General features: G+C 38.0%; 5 protein-coding genes across 5 annotated transcripts; 2 read left to right on the plus strand and 3 right to left on the minus strand.

The window, feature by feature from the left end:
• Positions 1-48: 48 nt before the first annotated feature.
• BATDEDRAFT_21731 (uncharacterized protein) lies at positions 49-2,018 on the minus strand (the record flags this gene model as incomplete). The annotated part of the gene is made up of 6 exons (XM_006675302.1): positions 49-989; positions 1,116-1,170; positions 1,278-1,322; positions 1,453-1,578; positions 1,741-1,812; positions 1,956-2,018. The coding sequence occupies 6 exons, from the start codon at positions 2,016-2,018 to the stop codon at positions 49-51; spliced, it is 1,302 nt and encodes a 433-aa protein (XP_006675365.1).
• A 695-nt stretch (positions 2,019-2,713) lies between these two features.
• On the plus strand, positions 2,714-3,324 carry BATDEDRAFT_85815 (uncharacterized protein; the record flags this gene model as incomplete). The annotated part of the gene is made up of 2 exons (XM_006675959.1): positions 2,714-2,910; positions 3,042-3,324. 2 exons carry the CDS (start codon positions 2,714-2,716, stop codon positions 3,322-3,324), a joined length of 480 nt encoding a protein of 159 aa, XP_006676022.1.
• Positions 3,325-4,438: 1,114 nt separating this feature from the next.
• BATDEDRAFT_85816 (uncharacterized protein) lies at positions 4,439-7,001 on the plus strand (the record flags this gene model as incomplete). The annotated part of the gene is made up of 10 exons (XM_006675960.1): positions 4,439-4,797; positions 4,885-5,015; positions 5,110-5,199; positions 5,276-5,351; positions 5,465-5,672; positions 5,731-5,817; positions 5,933-6,085; positions 6,168-6,293; positions 6,398-6,745; positions 6,831-7,001. The coding sequence occupies 10 exons, from the start codon at positions 4,439-4,441 to the stop codon at positions 6,999-7,001; spliced, it is 1,749 nt and encodes a 582-aa protein (XP_006676023.1).
• Positions 7,002-7,199: 198 nt separating this feature from the next.
• BATDEDRAFT_84768 (uncharacterized protein) lies at positions 7,200-11,019 on the minus strand (the record flags this gene model as incomplete). Its single annotated transcript, XM_006676256.1, has 6 exons — positions 7,200-7,383; positions 7,450-9,031; positions 9,136-9,450; positions 9,538-9,593; positions 9,713-10,033; positions 10,384-11,019. The coding sequence occupies 6 exons, from the start codon at positions 11,017-11,019 to the stop codon at positions 7,312-7,314; spliced, it is 2,982 nt and encodes a 993-aa protein (XP_006676319.1). The 3' UTR covers positions 7,200-7,311.
• A 6,114-nt stretch (positions 11,020-17,133) lies between these two features.
• Positions 17,134-17,997, minus strand: BATDEDRAFT_2739 (uncharacterized protein; the record flags this gene model as incomplete). The annotated part of the gene is made up of 1 exon (XM_006674829.1): positions 17,134-17,997. A coding segment is annotated over one exon (864 nt), but the record flags the coding sequence as incomplete, so codon positions are not given.
• Between the last annotated feature and the right edge of the window lie 1,858 nt (positions 17,998-19,855).

Raw genomic sequence — 19,855 nt, forward strand, 5'->3', positions numbered from 1 at the left:
GTTTTATGGATAAAATACCTTGCCAATATCACCTTTTTATAGCTTAATTTAGCTGGCAGTTGCATTCGATTGAGATCGTAGCTGGCAGATGTATTGTTCAAATTCACGCAGCTGGTCAATTCCATAGACATTGCGTGGGGTGGGATACATCAAACCTTTGGCTCCCAGCTCATCACCATAGTTGATGGAATCAGCAAGCTTACTGGTTCGCACATGTCCACATGGATCACGAACAGTCGGAATTCCAAATGTATGGCAAACATCAAACTGCTGCTTGCCACTGTTTTCTAGTTTTCTTCCACCAGGCACATCTTCAGTGATCTTGAGCACTATAGATTGATCTTCATTTGGCATGATCTTGGGGATAATATGTCGTGGTTGGGCAAGATTGTCATGCCGATTTGTAGGTAATCCAGCCGGTGGAAGTCTAGTTTTGTTCTTCATTCCTGCAGACTCAACAGTATGCTCTGAATTTCCAAGTAACTCTCTCACACTGAATTCATCTACTGGAAAAGTTATACCAAAAGTATAGTCTTTTGGTAAATGCTCCATTGTGCTCTTGATGGGATCGTGAACACACCCAATTTGTGGTTGATGACGCTCACGAAATTCGGCTAAACGAGAGCTGACAAGTTTACTTTTAATTTCTTGCAATCGAACATCTTCCCAATACATGGCGTCTTGTACTCGACTCCCGTCATTGTCGAACCGTTGTTTGGCACCCTTTATGTCATGGTTAGGGGTAGTCCATTCTAGCCCATAGTGCATCCGACGCTCACCTGGTGCATACGAACCGTGACTTATAAGGTATTGACGATGATGATTGCGACGTTTTTCTTGTGCTTCTAGAGAGTCATCAAGATCTGAATCAAGAGGTGGTGGATACATAATTTCTGCCACCGTTACTTCCTTTTTAGACACCTTTCCAAATTTAAACGATGCATCGTCGGTGAAATCGGGAAGTGGTGTTATCAGAGGAGCAGATTTTCCTAAAGTAATATTGATCAAATAACCAATGAGCATTTAACTATAAACCTGTACTTTTAAACTATACAATCCATGATGTATAAGCGTGGAAACATTTTAATGAGCCATAGTTTTTGGTAATAACGGACCTAATGTTTGATGCTCTTTACGATGATAGTTTGCCTCCATCAATGCATCTTGCTCCTAAATTGTTCAATACAGTTCAGTAGGTAAACAATTTATTGGTGGGCTTATCAACTCCTGGATCAAACCAATCAGCATATGGTTGTATATGCTTTAATTCAACTTACAGCGATCAGAGGATGCTGACATGGCGGAAATAGCACTTCACCAGCCTATAGATATAAGATTAAAAGACAATTAGTCAACAGTATGCATATGATGTTGTAGCAATTCAAAAGAAGTGCCAACAATTTAAATATAGTTTTGTTGGTAAAACTCATTGCTACGAAACGCGAAACGTACATTATGAGTCCTATCGCATATTACTCCGTGGGTAAGACTGCGAGCCTTTTCTGAAACTGCAGAAACGTTTGGCGAAACCTGTCCTGGAATGTGCTGCATTGGATCTAGCAACGACCGTTTAGTATACTATTATCCAATATAAAGCATGACTATGATTAGAATTAACAAATATCAATATTGAATTCAACAATTTTCGATTCTTGGCAAGACTGGTAAATTAGAACTGCATCCAAGCTTGTCAACTGATGCATACAATGATTACAATCCATCAAAAAACAATATATTTACTGTTGTGTGATTTCCCCAGTCTAGACATAGCTTGCTCGAGTTGGAATGATCAACGTGAATAACGCTTCCTGCCTGTATATTTGATGTATTCATATTTCAGGTAGCATCACGTTCAAATAAATCGCATGTATACATGTTAGATTTTATAAACGGTATATAGTCAATACAGCCAATTTGACAATGGTTCCCAAGATTTATCTAACAGTGTAGCTTACAGCAGGTATTTCAGGGTGTGGATCAGGCCGAGGACCAGAATGATGTTTTGAAGCCAAACCCATCGCGTAAGTAATATATTTAGGAATGGAAAGTTGAAAAGTTGATTGTTGAGTCAAAACAAAAGGTGGAACAAGGCTTGTAGCAGTTGTAGCATATTTGTTTGGCCATTATACAGGGCTACCACAAATTCCACTGATTTGTTGATTCATTTCAATTATTCCATGACCAAGGCATTCGCTAGATACCATCCATTGATGAAATATAGTAAATGATTAATTATCAATTGCTAGCATGAGGCACTTGGCAACTGCATATGCTGTGCTCATTGCTCAATATCTAGCAGCGCTAGAGTGCGGCTAATCAATGCAGGCTATACACAAATTACTGCTCAACATATGAAAATCAATTGGCCACAGCCACGAAGCGTAAATTCTGGCAAGCCAGCTGAATTAACGGTTTGCAGCCAGCGGCCATAGTCTACAAAATAAGCGAGAATTATAGAAAACTCGGTACACACAGCCACTATTCAAGCCAAATAGGTTGACTGTCATGCAATCCACGAGTACATTCAGGCAGATCATCACAATCCAAGTAAAAGTTGATTGAATTTGCATAAATCAACGACACAGCCTCTGGGTATTCAAATTGTCTATAAAAACACACCACATCTCACTCAATCTACATTCATCACAGATCTGCTATTTTATAATCATTTTTTGATATTCATATACTTAAATATCTTGATACAGTTTTAAAAATGTTATTTGCTTACTTTACTCTAGCCGTTTTGATTTCTCCTACTTTTTCCACTGTCCTTTCCTACTCGTGCAATGGCAAGTCTTGTTCCAGCCATGATGACTGCAACAACTATCACATTGAACGCAAAAAATACTGCGACTACATTCACGACATTGGTGGCTCCATTCATGGCAGTTGCATTTCCAAGATTTCTCAGTAAGCCATTTATTACGATTCGATTGTCTTTTAAAATTATACGAGCAACTGTTTTTGTAATAATGTCGAAATATTCGGTCTTTCATTTTGGTAATTGAAATCACATTTGGATTTCTTGTGTATGCTTTTAGGGATTGTAATGCCTGCATTACGGGAGTTGATCAATCTGGATGGTACTGCTGGAGTACCTCTGATTATGACAGAAACTGGTGGTTTGGCCGTCGTCGCTGCCACCGAGGCCGACGCGAAAACGGAGATCAAGACAATGATGGACATGGCGACAATGATAATGATGGCGATGATGATGATGATGGACATGGCGACAATGATGGATATGGACATGGTGATAATGATGGATATGGACATGGCGATAATGACGGATATGGATATTCTCCCGCTACTCCGGCAGTTTAAAGCTATCAACTTTTTCAAATCATCAACTAGCATTACTTATCATTTGCAATACATTTAAAACATTACTATTCTATTCATCAGAATAAACTTTGGCATCACATTTATTCTACTATTTTTAAAGTCGTATTCACGTAAAATGGATCATTTTATGTATTTATCTTGAATTGACTACTTTGCTCTGCAATAAACACTCGTCAAATATTTGTTTGCTTTTCTACTACTATCTGTCCAACAAACCACCACATTCTTTATTATACTCGAGTTATTTTTTGCAAAGTCCAATAATCAAAATATGCAGCTATAGTGTGGTTTCAATCCTTGTGGCATTTGTTGACCGGTTGGTATACCATGTCCAATCATACAGTTGCTTTGTGCAATGGAATGTTGTTCAAAATAATGTGTGCGTTTGGAAATGTTGCATGTCATTGTTTAGAAAGTCTTGCAGTACCATGACATTCACAGCCCACTTGATCAGTTTTAGACACACCGATCATCATATGATACATATAATCAAATCATAGTATTGATCGGATGTGTGTAGACCGTGTACTTTGTTGCTGTATAGTCATACATTGTACGATCGCCAAGTTTGATACCAGACTCATCGACTGCAATCCAGATATTGAATTTGTTTGGATATTGCCAATAAAAGCCTGGACGTATGTCATGCTGTCAACATGTCTGTCACTCACAAGTGTTGGGCTTGTGCACAATACTATTGTCAAGATCATTGACATGACTGGTCGAGACATTTGCACTTGGTAAAGGTCCACAAACGCGCTCACAACGTCTTGTTGTCCAAGTGCTGATGACTACAGGGTTATCAAGCCATCAATCAATAATTTGATACGTTGGTTTGATGACAATATACTGTATAAAGTTTTGACATGAAAGTAGAAATCCATATGTAAAAGGACATGTTTTGAATGCTAAACCAAAAGCTATATAAATAATGATCTGAACATAATATTTCCAGGTAAAATTAGCACGAATCAAACATGAGTGGCAGTTTATCATGTATGCTAGCTTATTCAGTGTTCCATTATGCGTGAATACGGCTGTAAAAACACGGTTGATGCAAAAATATTTTCATCAAAATAGTTTATAGTGAGCCATGTTATCTTGCGAGTACAATTTACCTGACCTGTATCTGGAAACAGACTTGAATATTGGTGAATCATTTGATGTGGATGACTGCATATACGATAATGACTCGTTTGAATCGGAGCTGCAGCAAGATGATGCGGAAGTAGTAACAGAAGAAACAAAAGATATAGATACAACCTTTGATTCCAACATCCAGTATATTTATCAACAACCACAAAGTCATTCCAATAAAACAACCGCTCTACAGTTACAGGACAGCGCCTCAGTTCAACAATATCCTAATAACAACAAGTCCCTACCAGCTAGAAAAGTGAACAGCAGGGACAAAAAAGAGTTTATGGAAACGTGGATTCGGCAAAAGTCAAAGTAAGTGGTACAACTACCATTTACATTTGAAAAGTTGTGTGTTATATATTGAATATGTTTAAACTTGATGGTTGAACTTGATATTAGAATTGCAAGTATCGAGCGCGAATTAATATCGATTCAGTCAAAAGCCAACTTTCATGAAGCAGTTCAAGCCTATCCAACCAAATACAATCAAATTCAAAATATAAGCGTGGAAAATGATATTAAATCCGAATGTAAGCAATTATGCTTAATTGATAATCAATTTTTTGTATACCAAATGAAAGTATACCAACTGCTCATGATTTTATAACAATGGGTTTATACTAGGTAAAAATATGCATGATACTATATCTCATATTAGACATAGAGTAAACGCACTTGTGGATATGAAAAAAAATCCAAAGAACGATTGTGCTTGTGAGTTTTGATCTTATTCAGCCTGTCCAGTTTATGAAAATACTGGATATATTGTGTCTAATAGATGGTATTATAGACATAGATACGCTGAAGCAGACAGTGGAGTCAATTGAATCAGATATTCAATCATTTAAAATTCAAAGTAGATCCAGGTGCGTAAACATTCAAGTGTATTAAAGATCACTATCAATCTGATGTTGTCAGACTATTATTAGTCAATCATGTCATTTTGTGTTTTAGAGATGATTAAACTTGATAAAATTAGTTATGGAAAGCTTGTCAACGAAGAAAGATTAGTCAAGCAAGAATTGAAATCAATGGAGGAACGAATTCAAAACTGGGAAATGCAGCTTGAAAATATACCTGCAAAGGTGCATGGTGTATTTTTCGAACAAGTTAATCCTGATTCAATTTCAAACAGAAGAAATGGTACGCATGTGTCAGGGCTGCTTCCAGAAGTGATTAGATTCCAGGTATGTTTAAAAGTTGATAAACTGCTATTTTAACTCTTATTCTAATCCATCCCGTTAGAAATTTCTAGCACAATGGGGAGGACACTATGGAGGATGGGACAGTCAGAATCATGCAGCATTTTTAAAGTATAGACTCAAGTTTGGTGTAAGTGGTTATATTATTTTCAACGAGATCAATCTCGTGTACGATCCAATTGGTTGCACTTATCCAATAATCACCATACCGTATTAAATACACATCAAACCTATTTGCATGGCAGGATGCAGGCCCTAAATTTTTACAGCATTGCGTTCAATATATTCCTGGAGTTTGTGAGCAAGATGTCCAAGATCACGAGCTTTGGCTTAGCGAGTACTTACGACATGCTGAAGCTCAAAAACAGGCAATCGCCAACTGGAAGCATCAAAAACAGGTATTTTAATGCAGCATGCTGAAACATAACAAGTTTTTAATTTTAGATGCTGACAATCAGCTGTTTTTACGAAATAACGTAGATGTCGATTGACGCTGTTAAAGCTACATTTGAAGAAAAAGAAACTCAAAAAAATACTGTACAAAGCACACCAGTCGAAAATATCCAAGAAAAAGAGTGGAGAAAGGAGCAGATAAAGCAATGGAAGGTAGGGCTGCTACTTGGCTAAAGCAGTATTAGACTTGAATCTTTTACATGATTCAGATTATATTTTTACTCATTTTTCGATCTTGAACGCTTATTTGAAACTAGACTGAGCGAGAAAATCGTCAGAAACAGCAAGATATGCTCAAAGAAACAAAACAAAGGCAAATTCAGCAGAAAATGAATGCTAAACGCCAATCAGAGCAACTAAAAGCAAAAAGGTTGCTCAATGAATATAAAGAAAGGCGTGCTAAAATAAAAGAACAGGAGGCCGAATGGAAACAGTGCATGACTCAATTGACAGCCAAAGACTGTGAGAATTTAAAATCAGATTCTAGGCAAATCCAAGCAAGGTTTATACAAAAAAATAACGAAATAATTCAAAATAAGCTGCGTTTACAAAAGCAAAAAATGGATATTGCTCAAGAAAGGCAGCGCCAAATTGATCAAACCAAAGTACGTCAAGCTGTTTAATAAGCTTGATTTTCATTCAAATAATTTATAATGCTAATGCTAATTGGACTAACAACCATTTGAATAGTATCACGTTTTTGTTGAAAAAGATCCAAATCGACTTTTAAAACCGACCATGGCACATACCAACCGCATTGCTGCAAACACAGCACCTGCTTTGGACCAAAAGATCTTGTCAAAGTTTACAGTAAACACAATCCCGCGTCGATCTATTCCATCTTGGCGTGCAGAAGTTTAAACATGATTTAAATTCCTGCAGCTGGCTCGCAACATATACATTTGGGATAATCAACTGCATTGCATTGCTTTGAAATAAAAAATGCCAAGCTAAACATATCATAACAATATATACTTGAAATAATACACTCTGGTCATTAGTATTTTAAACTATAAACTATCAAATGATGGCTAATACGAAGACAATCAAGACAGGTTTATTGTCGCTAAACATCAAACCACCATCATAAAAATAGTCTTTTTTACGCTAAATTTGTCCATATTAGCCAACAGTTATTGATGCATGGCATTATCTGCTGTAGTTATTTTAGCTACTGAGGTGGGAGTTCAAAGGGAAAGTCGTTTTTTCCAGTCAGGAAATATGTACTCATTCTGCCCTTGCCCTAGTACAATAAATTTAAGAAATAAGATTTACAATTGTCGATGAGTAATAAAAATATGATGCTTACCTTGATATCCTGCTCGCCACGAGGAGTAATTCGATACCCACCCACAGCAGTTAAAGCCCTGTAAGTACTTTCACTTATTTGAATCTTCATTGGCTGTCCACTGGACTCCATGCGCGATGCGGTATTGACGGTATCTCCAAAAAGACAGTAGCGAGGCATTTTTGAACCAACGACACCAGCAACTACTGGGCCAGTGTTTATACCAATTCGAACACGAAGTTTTAGCTCGGGGTTACGATCAAATTTGAAAGTATGCACTTTGGAAAGAATATGTAGAGCCAAAGATGCAATTTCAGCGGCGTGGCGAGTGCCATTTGCGGTAGGAACACCAGATACAATCATGTACGAGTCTCCAATAGTTTCAACCTTGTATGCATCGTACTGCTCAATCACCTCGTCAAAAGTATTGTATATCGCGTTGAGCAAGGACACCGTTTCAATAGGAGAAACTCCAGAACAAAGAGTTGTAAATCCAACAACATCAAGAAAAAAAATAGTAGCAGATTCAAATGACTGTGGTTCAACAGTTTTTCCTTCGAGAAGTTGGTGTGAAACACTGGGAGGAAGCATTTGACTAAGAAGGCCATCTGCTTTTTTTCGTGAAATGTCAAGCTGGGTGACAAGAGCTTCAAGTTCATCTTTCTTTTGTAAATCCTTGGCACGAGATAATTCTTGCAAACGGATCTCTTCTGTCAAATCCCGAGCAATTCCTGTGAAAAGATGTTGATCATTCTCCTTGACTTCGGAGATGGACAATTGTAAATGGAACTCGGTACCATTTTTTTTCAAACCATGAACGTGGCGACCACTGCCAATCACCTTTTTGATACCGGTGGTAAGGTAGTTGACAAGATATTGGTCATGATCTCTAGAATATCTGTGCGGCATTAGGATTTTTATATTTTTTCCAATAACCTCCATGGAGGAGTACCCAAACATTTTCTCAGCAGCCGCATTGAAACGACGAATGACACCAGTAGGAGTAATGTTAATGATGCCATCAACAACGGTTTCAAGCACACTGTTAAGAATGCGTCGTTCAACAAGCATTTTCATCTCAGCATCGTGAACGGACTGTTCCATCTGTATTTCTTTTTCTTGAATGGAGATCATCTGGTCAACCTCTGCAGAATGATCAGAACGCAGTTTGTCAAGCTCCAATTGATGCTGCTCGTCCAACTCAGTCACACGCGCATCTATTGAAAGAGTGCAGTCGTTCATTTCCTGCTTGAGCAAATTGAGAAGTGCATTCTTCTCATCGCGCTGCTTAAGCTGAAGTGTAGTAATGCTCTGTAAAAGCATTTTACGAGCTTCACCAACAGGACCCTCCTCATCTTCGTCTTCACAGTTTTGATTGCTGAATCCACTGTTTCTTCCAAAGGCGACTGCAGAGTTGAGTGCAAGATTTGTGCGACCAGGAGATCCTCCAGAAGCAAAACTTGCCATATCACAGCCAGACGCATCAATCGAAGAATTGGATCCAGAGCGAGACATTTTCTTGCTTCCAACGTTGCTGGAAATGATAATTGGACCAACGCCACCAGGGGATCCATCCAACTTACGGCCCTTTCTACCAGCCAAACTGTATTCAATACAAAATTGCGGGGTTTATAAAAAGCGCATACATAATATAATGAAATGTCCAATATTTCAGGTACATTAGTTGACAAAATAGTGACCGCTTACATTTGCTCATGGTTGAGGCGCATTTGACGAATAGAAATGCGATTTGCATGATGAATACGCTTCCCTTCACTGGCATGTTGTAGAGTCAAGATGTTGACCTTGTCGGTTTCGCGTTTAAAAACAAGACGTTCTTTTTCACCATACATTTCGGTGAGCTGTGCTTCAGCAAGCTCTGCAAGTCGATCTGTGTGAGAATTTTTTAAATTAATACTTTCTTCAAAGCATGCGACATCAAGTTCAAAACGTTCCTTGGCAAGACGAAGTTCGACTTGCTGTAGTTCTCGAAGCTGATCATTGATTCGCTTATTGAGAGCCCTGCATAATAGAATTCAGGGTTGGAGTTAGTTTAAAGTTTACAAAAATTAGCAAAATACAGTAAATGGTAATAATTAATATATATACATTTGATGAGATTGGCGAACTTGAAACTTTTTGATCAAGGTATTCCTAACTTCTTCCTACCAGCGAGAAACAAGACCAAAAATTGTTTTAAATTTCAATGGATATTATTCAACAACCGATTTTATAACAAAAAGCTACAATGATCCACAAGTATAGCCAATATACAAAAACAAACCTGTAGATGTTTGGTTTCTAAATCATTAAGCATTCTTTCATATGAAATCTTGCGTTCCTGTGTAGCCGATTGCTGTTTGCGCTGTTTCTCGTGGGTGGTCTCCATGTGGGCAACCAGCAATTCAAACGCTTCGCGTCTTTCAGAAAGAGCCTTACGAACAGAAAGAGCAGCCTGAGACGCAGCCTCTTGTCGAAGTATGGTCATGTCACGGCATTTAGTTTGGCGGATCGTAGCACGCTGGATACGTTTGCTCTGCTTTCGGTCTTTTCGAGCAGCCATCATTTTTTCAAAATTTTCGTTTCTTTGTTTCATTTCTGCATTCTAGTATTTTAAAATGCATAACAAGCCAAAATTACGGCATTATTATTTTAAAAAGATGTGAATAAAATGCCAATAAATCTAGTCTTTTTGCTTGATAAGGAATAGTGAATTGTGTAACCTTGCATAATATGCGATATTAAATCGCATTAAACAAAACAAATAAAGATATTGGTGTAAACTGAAAGGGAACGGAAATACAAAGCGCAAAAAACGCATGGGTTAAAGATATTTTCTCGATGCAAGATAACATTTGTAGAAAATAGAATTGAGCTGTACAAGCAGATAAAGTGGCCTGAATTTAGATGCTCCAAAGCAGAGTGGTGGATATAATAGTAAACCTAATGACAAACCTGTGCATTTATAAGGTTTGAGACTTCAGTTTCATGGCGACTCATCAAAAACGCAATGTCGTCGGTCTTTTCTACTTCGCGCTCAGCTTCTAAATAATTTGCCTCGATACGCTCGCACTCGTTGCGCAGGCTATCATACAATGACCTGTTCTTCTCGTTAAATTCGTTTCGAAACTGGTCAGCAACGGATCTAGAGACTTGGTTGCCATATGAAAAGTCTCCCTCGCGAGTTTGACCAGACGACATGCGCATGACTGGACAACCACCTCCACTACTCATTCTAGGCTTTCCCATGGCATCAGTCATATCGATACCTTCATGTGGGTTACTTGACGTCGCGTCAGCTGGAATTTCTTGACCTGCTGCCGATTCTTTAGTATCCAGGGTAGTTCGTTTTTTAACCTCCAGCTGTGACTGGTTAGAGCCTGTGTCCAATTGACCTGCAGTTACGCTGTCTACAAGGTATGCTTTTTTTTGAACAATGTTTTGGTCGGGCTGGATGCTCCAATTAGGCAACAATGGCTCCTCATTAGGATTTGTACGAGGAGTAGAAGGCTGAGATGCAGCTGCTTTTTGCGAGAGGTTACGTCCTGGTGTAAGCTGAGTAATTTCCTGCTGACGTTTAATAGTCGACATGATTTTACCAAAAATATAATGTATATTTTTCTGAAAAAGCAGTACACAAAGTAAGAATAACTTTTTGGTAAGAAAAAGGAATAATAGATCTTTATATATTAGGTTTTTATTGTTATATATAATTGATTAAAAATCTGTGGTCTACAATCTATTGTTTGGAACATACAACTCAGATTTGTCAACGCGACGCGCTATATATTTAGTTTAATCTGGAATGAATAGATGAAAGCACAGGAGCCAAAGGAATTGTTGTCTTGTGCTGCAGAACTTTATGCATAGCTTTTAAAATTCAAGTTAAAAATTATGGATAGTTAGCAAGAGTACTTGGATATAAAATACTGGAGCATTGAGTATTTACACACATGGGTCTGTAAGTTCACGAATACTATGCGTCTTCAACTCCTGCTCAATAAACTGCTTAAAAGACTTTTCTTGTTTACGTGCTTCTGTCAAGTTGTTTAATCTTTCTTTTCGCATCTGAATTGTCATTCGGAGTGAATTCAGCTCACTAGAAAATTTACATTACAAAACTCATTAACCATTGGGCAAACAAAATTTGATTTTTAAACATTCATAAAGTTATACCACACGCTCAAAAATGTACAATGCAAGACATATTTCACCTGGTCAAAGAAATGTTTTCCAAAAGCATTTTTTTGGTACAATCTACACGCTTTGCTTCGCTTTTAGCGAGTTTTTCTTTGAGTATGGTAGCTGTTTTTTCCATATACTCTCGTGAGCGTGCAGCGTTGCATTCCTCCTCATTGGGGAGTGCAATTATATAATGTGAATGTTGGGAATTTGCTGATTTGGGGTGGTCAAACCGATTTAGCAAGAGTAGTAGTTCTGTGTCTGTTAGCTTTGGAAACAAATCAGAGGATGGATTTTCGGGTGGATCAATCGATGTATTTCGGTATTTTTGAAACAGTGCAATAAGTTTTTTCTATCAAAATACAGGTTTAGTAAATAAATTATAAAACATACATGCTTCAAACTTGTAAATCTGTAATTAAACGATAGTGTTTCATGCAATTTGAAGAATCGAAAATATACCTTTGCTTTGTTCATATCAGGTAAATTGCCATGAACATTGGATAAATCTCGCTCAAAACATTTGATAATTTTTTTAACCTGCATGCTTCGCCATTTCTCTACCGATTGGTCACGCTGAACAGCATGATGCTTCATGAGCAAATCTTGATACTCTGTGGAAAATCTATCATGAGTTTGACTATACTCGCGAATTTCTTCCATCATTTCCTGCAGCAAATCAAATGGAGTTTAGGTATTGAACAAAAATCATAAACAAGTATGCATAACCTACAGTAATTTGGTCAGATAGCTGAATAATGTCTTTTTCGCGAGGCTCTACTTGCTTTCGGAGTTCTACAATTTTATAATCAAGCACAAATTTAAACTTTTCAAGCTCTTGATTTTTTTTCTTCAAATCATATATGCGTTTTTCTTTGTCAAAGATTGTATCATCACGTTCTTGCATCTGCATTGTATAGCCAATAAAAGGTAGATGATTAAATCACAATAACAATTTGGAATGCTGGAATCCAAGATTAAACTTTACACTTGTATCTAACCTCTTTTCTGACACCGACAACGTCGTCTTCAAACGATCGAATGATGGTATACAGCTTTTTTTCTTCGGTAACACTCTTGGCAAATTCGCGTTTATGCTCTTCAATTTGACGAGTAAGGCCATCAAACTTTGACTTCATGCTAAAGTTTTCTGCACTAATGATGGATAAAGATTCTCTTTCCTCTTTAAGACGTGATTCAAAATCGAATGATATTTCCAACGATTCTCTGTCAACATCGGCTTCAATTTCATTAAGTCTAGTTTCAAATTTGTGCTTATGTTGTGCAAACTCTTCCTTTGCCTGTGATTTAATGTATTGTATACCAAAGAATTTGTTATATTGATCATGGGTCAGTACTAAATGCATTATAGTATGCTGGGTATCATACCTGTTGAACTACATCTTGCTTTTCCTGTAGTTTTTTTTGATAGTAGGAGGCTGCTTCCGCCATTCTTTGACTGTGCACAGTTTCAATGTCTTGCATTTGACTTTTCCATTGGTTTTGCAGTTTCTCCATTCGTTTTTGTAAATCAACATACTTTTCGGCCTCTGACTGCATTTTGATTTCAAACAATTCTACCATCTCCTACTCACATTCCGTTTACTATAAATACAGCTATCGTGTACAAGATATACATAGAACTCTGATTTTTACTTACAGCTACTTCAGCTTTGTGGTTCATTTTGGTTTTTTGAATCTCCAACAATCGGGCTTGTTCGCTTTTGTCGCTTTCTTTTTGGAAAACTGCCGTAGCCTAAATGATCACAATTCATTAGCGTACATCAACCAAAAACAAACAATAGTATATCCAAAAGTGATTTTAAAATTATATAAAACAAAATATACCTCTTTTAAAATATTGACTTCGGTGCTATATTTATCAATCAACTCTTTGATTTTCATACTATATGAGCTGTCTTTAATTCGTAACTGTGCATCGCTTTTTGCCTTTAGCTCCTATAAATTTTTAATTTAAAAAACAATCATTATGGTTGGATTAACAGCTGCTTTCACCAACGCATCAATGTAAAGTATGTCTTACATCAACTCGCTGTTTGAGCTCATTCATTGTTCGATAGTTTTCGCGTTGATCAGATTTGGTCACCAAAATCTAAATGCAAGAAAATCAGTATCTATATATAAATTTCAAGTCTATTAGATATGAATTTCCTGGTACAAGTAATCAATCACCTCATCGCTGTATGTCCATTCTTTGTCCCGTCTAACCAGCTGTCCATCCCTTTCATCAATTCGATAAATCCAAACACACCCATCTTCACTGCATGAAAACAAGTATTGATCATCAAATGAAGTACAAAGGTGAGTAATTTGCTGAGAATGAAAATTAAATTCTAGTGCATCTGGCTCGGAAAGAGATGGATCTGAACTAAACGGGAATTTGATTGTACGGATACTACCGCGCAAGGTAGCTGCAAACATAAGCTGTCCCGACCTAGAAATGAGTACTTTAAATTCCATTAAAATTCAACTGTTTAATGGTATTCAAAAACACGCCCATCATTTGTATTTCAAACCAAATGGACTCACATTCAGAAACTCCAACTTTAGTAGGAAATTCACGTGTAAATGTTCCATTCACAATCTCCTAAACACCAAATTTGATTGTATGTATTGATAATTACGATCAAATCTAGATATTTCAGTATTAAACATAAATTCATCGCCATCTACCTGAATAGTGCCGTCATTTAAAGCTAAATAAATGATTTTAGCATCGTGTGTCATTACACTTGATAAAACAGCTTTATCATTAGAAATAATCTTGCTGTCCACTTTAAAAGTAGATGTGCTCCACTGGCATACAGATCCGTCAACGGTTGTCATCAAAATTTTGCTGTCATCACTGGACCATCTAATGGACTGTATTTTCCCAGTAGTTGATTTCAAATACCCAATAATTTCAAATGACCAGGTATGATAGATCATGACAGAACTATTTGATGCAGCTGCAAAATACTAAATATTCTACTGTTAGTCAAACTTGATGATATATGTTCAAACGAGTCTGCTGTGGTATTAGTGCAAAACCATTTTATAGTCTAACCTGGCCACCATTACTGAATCGACACTAATATGTTACAGTAGCGTAGATTAGTAACAAAAATTTGAAACCCCCCACAATATATTAAAAAACTACCTCTTTGCAGCCTCGAATATTTGAATCCCAAAATGGACGAATATCATCAATGAGAATTGCCATAAGCTTGATAGTGTTGGAAAATCCGGCTAGCAAATATAATCCATTTGGATGCATTGCAATACTAGATAAACTGTTAGGTATTTTGACAGTCGTTATGGGCAGAGCGCATTTATGACTTGGCTTACCATTGGGCTATTTCGTCAAAATACTTTACAACTTCAATGCTATTATCAATATAGTTCCATACACGAACAGATTTGTCCACACCACTTGTCACCAAAAGTGGTTTACTGACACCAACATCCATTCCAATGATTGGACCGGTATGGAATGATTGTGAAAGACGATCAAACTTGACACTGTCCCCATGCTGGTGATTAATAATTGTAGACTGATTAGCATCCTATCTACTCTTGATAAACCATTGCATTTTTAGGCTATACACATTGCACTAATCTGATTAAAGTATATACCTTGGAATCAGCCTCCAAAGAAACAGTATAAATCTGGCTATTCTTTAATGAGACCACAACAAAGTCTTCATGCGGACTTAACGAAACACATGCAAACTCGGTTTCCTCAAGCAAGAACTCGTTGGTTTTCTTGTAAAAGTACAAATCATCTGTTTTTTCAAACATCACACCGACACCGGTACTCAATCCTGCCAACAGGCCTGTGGAAAAAACAGTAAGTGTGTTGACTGTTGGAATAATGTTGCATGGCTCTTGAATTGTCAAATCTTGATTATATTTAGGAGCTTGTGGAATAAAATACGATATTTCCAAAATAAGTTCACCAGCGTCAAAAATGAGGATTTTGGAATCATTTGTACCAGCAACGATTCTGCTATCATTGACCCAAGCATGGCATAGAATATTCTAATAGTCATAAATCAAGCTTTATCAGTAAGTCAAAGCTACAAACATATCATTTCAAAATGTACTTTTTATCTAAATACACGACATGAACAAACCTTGTCGATTTTGTTTTGATACGATAGTTTAAATGCTCCGTCTACAATTCGAAAGACGCGAAACGTATTATTTCCGGTAACGGACACTTGGGTATTGAGCTGATCATAGCCATGACATGAAATCTGGCTTACATCTGAAGTGGCACTTGCTGTTGCTCTTACCCATGTTACCAACTTTCCTTTTTCCAAAGACCACATATACAAGCACCTATTTAATCCAACAGTAAATAAAAATGTTCAAAAACTGTTTGGCACTAAGCAGGTTAAAAGTACTGCATTTATCTGATATACCAGTCAGGAGCTATGCCTTGAGCAATCAAAAATTTGCCATCGTTGATAAAAGCAATTGAAACAATTTCCTATACATGGCAGTTTTCAGTGTGAAAAGTAAAAGCATAATCAACAAAATTATTTCAGCTGATATAATCAGTTTTCAATAAAAAAACTCGGAAATTACTTTTGTAATTGGAGCATCGCCAGTAGTAAATATTTTTTTACGTCGTCCACTGTGAAGATCATATACCAACACAGACGAAGATTTCTCCATGTCGACTGATCCCTTAGCACTCTGCGCGACTTTTGTCCCAACTGCAACCAATGAATTTGAATGACAAACTGCCAGTGTATTCATCGTTTCGTCATCGAGATGAATGGAAATAAACCGCTGTGTTTTTTGCTCAGTGTTGTAAATTGCAATTTGATGTCCTACGGGATATACTACCGACATCTCATCCAGATAGCAGATGTTGTTGCGTACATCTTGATTTAGGCCAAATACATGACTATAAATTGAAGAAATTGAAAATATAAATGTACATTATAGATTGGCTAGTGAATACAGAATATGTATCCGGGATGATAGGATTAAAGATCTGCATTCTGTGCAGATATAAGCTATGAAGATAAAGTCGGGATGGAGCAGTGTTATTTTCATAGGTGTACGACACGAAAACTGACCTTGGTAGCAGTGTTGGCATCGGCATTTTTTAAAATCTCGAGTTAAAATCCATTTGTTAATAGCGATTTTACTATACTCTAAAATATCACGTGTGAGCTAACGGATATTGCTGGAGTGTTGTATTCGTCCAGTCTAACCAAAAACTGACAAATATCATTTCAATTCAAACTACACAAAATCCATTCGTGGTGGTATAAGCTAAACTAATCTTTGAAGTGGGCTATCTAACAGCAAGGCTTAGCCAAGCGTGTATACTCTTTCCAACTCATTTGTAAACTAAACTTTAAAAAACTCGTGTTGTGTCGAATGCCAAAAATTATATTATATCTGAATAATAGTCAACTTTTACTTGCGTCCAAAAAATCCTATTCTTAGTCCACGCCGTTTTCCATTCGGAGCAGGAGCAGTATGTTTTGCAGGCGCAAGCTCTGACAATCGTTTTATAGCTCTTTCTTCTCCGTTAGCAGCTGCCTTATTATAGAATATAATTGCTTGTTCAAGATTGGCAGTAATACCGATTCCTTGCTCAAAAAAGTGTCCTATTGTATATTGTGCGCGCGGTAAGTTTTGAGCCGCAGCTCCAGAAGCCAATTCAAATGCTCGTCGCTCATTTTTGACTAAAACCCCTTCTGCACCCGTCATGTACCATCCGGCAAGAGAAAATAGAGCCTCGCTATACCCTGTCGCGGCAGCAGCACTATACAGGTGGATACTCTCGGCAGCATTGGTAGCACACCCCAATCGGCCATACTCAAAGCAGTACCCAAGCTTATATTGCGCAGGAGGAAATCCCAGATGGCTTGCTTCGATAAGAACAGACCGAGCATAATAAATATCAGGCATAATATGGGGTAAAGCACCTTTTTCAAAAATCTCGCAAAGCTCAAACAAGCAATGTGGAGTATCTTTATCTGCCCCTGCTGCTCCGCGCTTAAACCATCTCACGGCATTACGAATATCTGGTTTAAGACCCAGCTCTCCTCGCATCTCAGCAACACCTAGTCGATGCATGGATGGACGGTGTCCAATTGTTGCTGCCTTGGTGTACATTTGCAACGAAAATCGGTAGTTTTTTTTAGTACCACGGCCTTGCTCAGAACATCTTGCAACTTGATAGCAAGCAGGAGGATACATTTTCTTTGCAGCAGTCAGCCACTGAGAATATGCGGCTTCCAGCTGGCCATCATCATAAAAAGCTTGGGCAAGGTAGCATTGAGCCTCGGAAAGACCAGCTGCAGATGCCTTTTTCAGGTATAGAAACCCTTCGTCCAAGTACGGCTCTCCTTTTTCCACCAGTAATTGAGCAAAATCAAACTGCAATCGCGGATCAGATGAAGTCTTGAGTTGCTCTCTATATTCCAAAACAGCAGCTTCATCAAGGGTGGTATCGTTAAACGTTGCTAGATCAGATTGTGAAGTCGTGTTCGAATTTGGACGAAGTATGGTTGCAAATTGTGGACGATATACTTTCCCAATCGATGCACTAGATGAAAAAGCTGTACCATTTTCACTATTTTCAGTGTCTGTGCCATATTCTGAATCTGCTTGTGGATGTGGTGAGATAGGCTTGCAATCTGTTCGCTTTAGTGTGCTTTCATCTAACGATGCACGTCGAGCAATGGTGTGTGCACGAGACACATGATGGTTCAAAGTAGACTCGGGGGTAGCCAGTAGTATGGGAGCCGGTTTAATGATCAACTCCTGTTTGGACAAAGATACTCTTCGTTGAAGGGGCTGATCTTTACTCATTTCAAACTGCTCATTGGAAATGGCAGAAGTACTTAACGAACTGCCAACCAGATTTAGTTTAAAATTCGGAATAGAAAGCAGAGTAGAAGAAAGTATGGACATATCGGTAGGTTTTAAAACCGATTCTGGTGATTGGGTTAAATCTGTCGCAGGTGTGAGGCTGGATATACAATTTGTAGATGGGTATATGGGTTGTTTGTCTTGAGCTGTGACAGAATCAGTACTTTCAACAGTGGAGTAAGATGGTGATGATTGTGGAGTATTAAAAACAACTGAATCGTGAACAGAAGCTGCTGAAATGGGGTTCTGCAATGGCACATGTGTAGATTCTATTTCTGACGGCATGATTACGGGTTGAATTGGCTGTGTTTTCTCAGGGATAGGAGGAATGTAAGACTCGTCAGCATTACGACCATCACAGTGGTCATTAATAGAACCAAGCGATGGAGCGGTTATTGGTAGTTTATCCACATAGACAGCTGATTGGTTAATTTGCTGCGGAAATGGATTATTTTGTGGTGAATTGGACGGCGTGTATTTAAACTGTTGATGATATTGACGCATCGGTGGTTGGGGCGATGGCTGCAGAAGGGGCGACGCAGTATTTGCCAAATAATCAGAACCTGCACTCTGTTCGGACAACTGACGTTGAAGATTCTGTTGATATTGCAAATAGTGCATGTATTGCATATGCTGGTACTGTTGATAATCCAGCATTTGTTGCTGTTGCATCTGCCACTGTTCCTGAGGATAGGCCAAAGGTTGAGGATATTGCGACTGATGTGTAGATGAATTCTGCGCGACTATTGGCGAGATAAAATTGGCCGAGGCTTGTTTAGATAAAGATGGTGCTGTAGATACTAGAGAGAGTGATGATTGTGAGTTGCTGGGCTTACTCTTACGAACCTTGTTTTCAGGCAACGAATGACACCTAGGAGAGATTACTGGCGATGAGGATCTCACAACACCCAATGCCATGTGTTCAGTGTCAATAGTAGGACGATCCATAGTAATATTTTGATGCTGTTGAGGAATAAACTGATGGGTGAAATTCTGGATTGGAGAGACTATTGGTGGAGATGGGATAATGGGAGGGTGCAGTTGTGATGCATAGGGTCCCGTTTGCCATGGCATCTGTTGAAATGTATGAGCAGAATGCATTACCGAGCCAGATTGAGGAAAACGTGGTTCGCTTATAGTCGGTCCTATCTGAGCAGATGGTTGTAAAGGCATGTGCTGTGGAAACATTGGATATGCTGGAAAATACTCATTCTTTAAAGGCATAGGAGGATATGGCTGAAAGTAGCTTGAATTCACAGGTGGAGTTGCCCATGTAGCGCCAGAATACTGGTGCAACTGCTGCTCATTTAACTGCATTGATGATGCTCGCGTTGTGCCATTG

This window comes from Batrachochytrium dendrobatidis (genome assembly GCF_000203795.2).
Source record: "Batrachochytrium dendrobatidis JAM81 unplaced genomic scaffold BATDEscaffold_1, whole genome shotgun sequence".
NCBI classification, from domain to species: domain Eukaryota; kingdom Fungi; phylum Chytridiomycota; class Chytridiomycetes; order Rhizophydiales; genus Batrachochytrium; species Batrachochytrium dendrobatidis.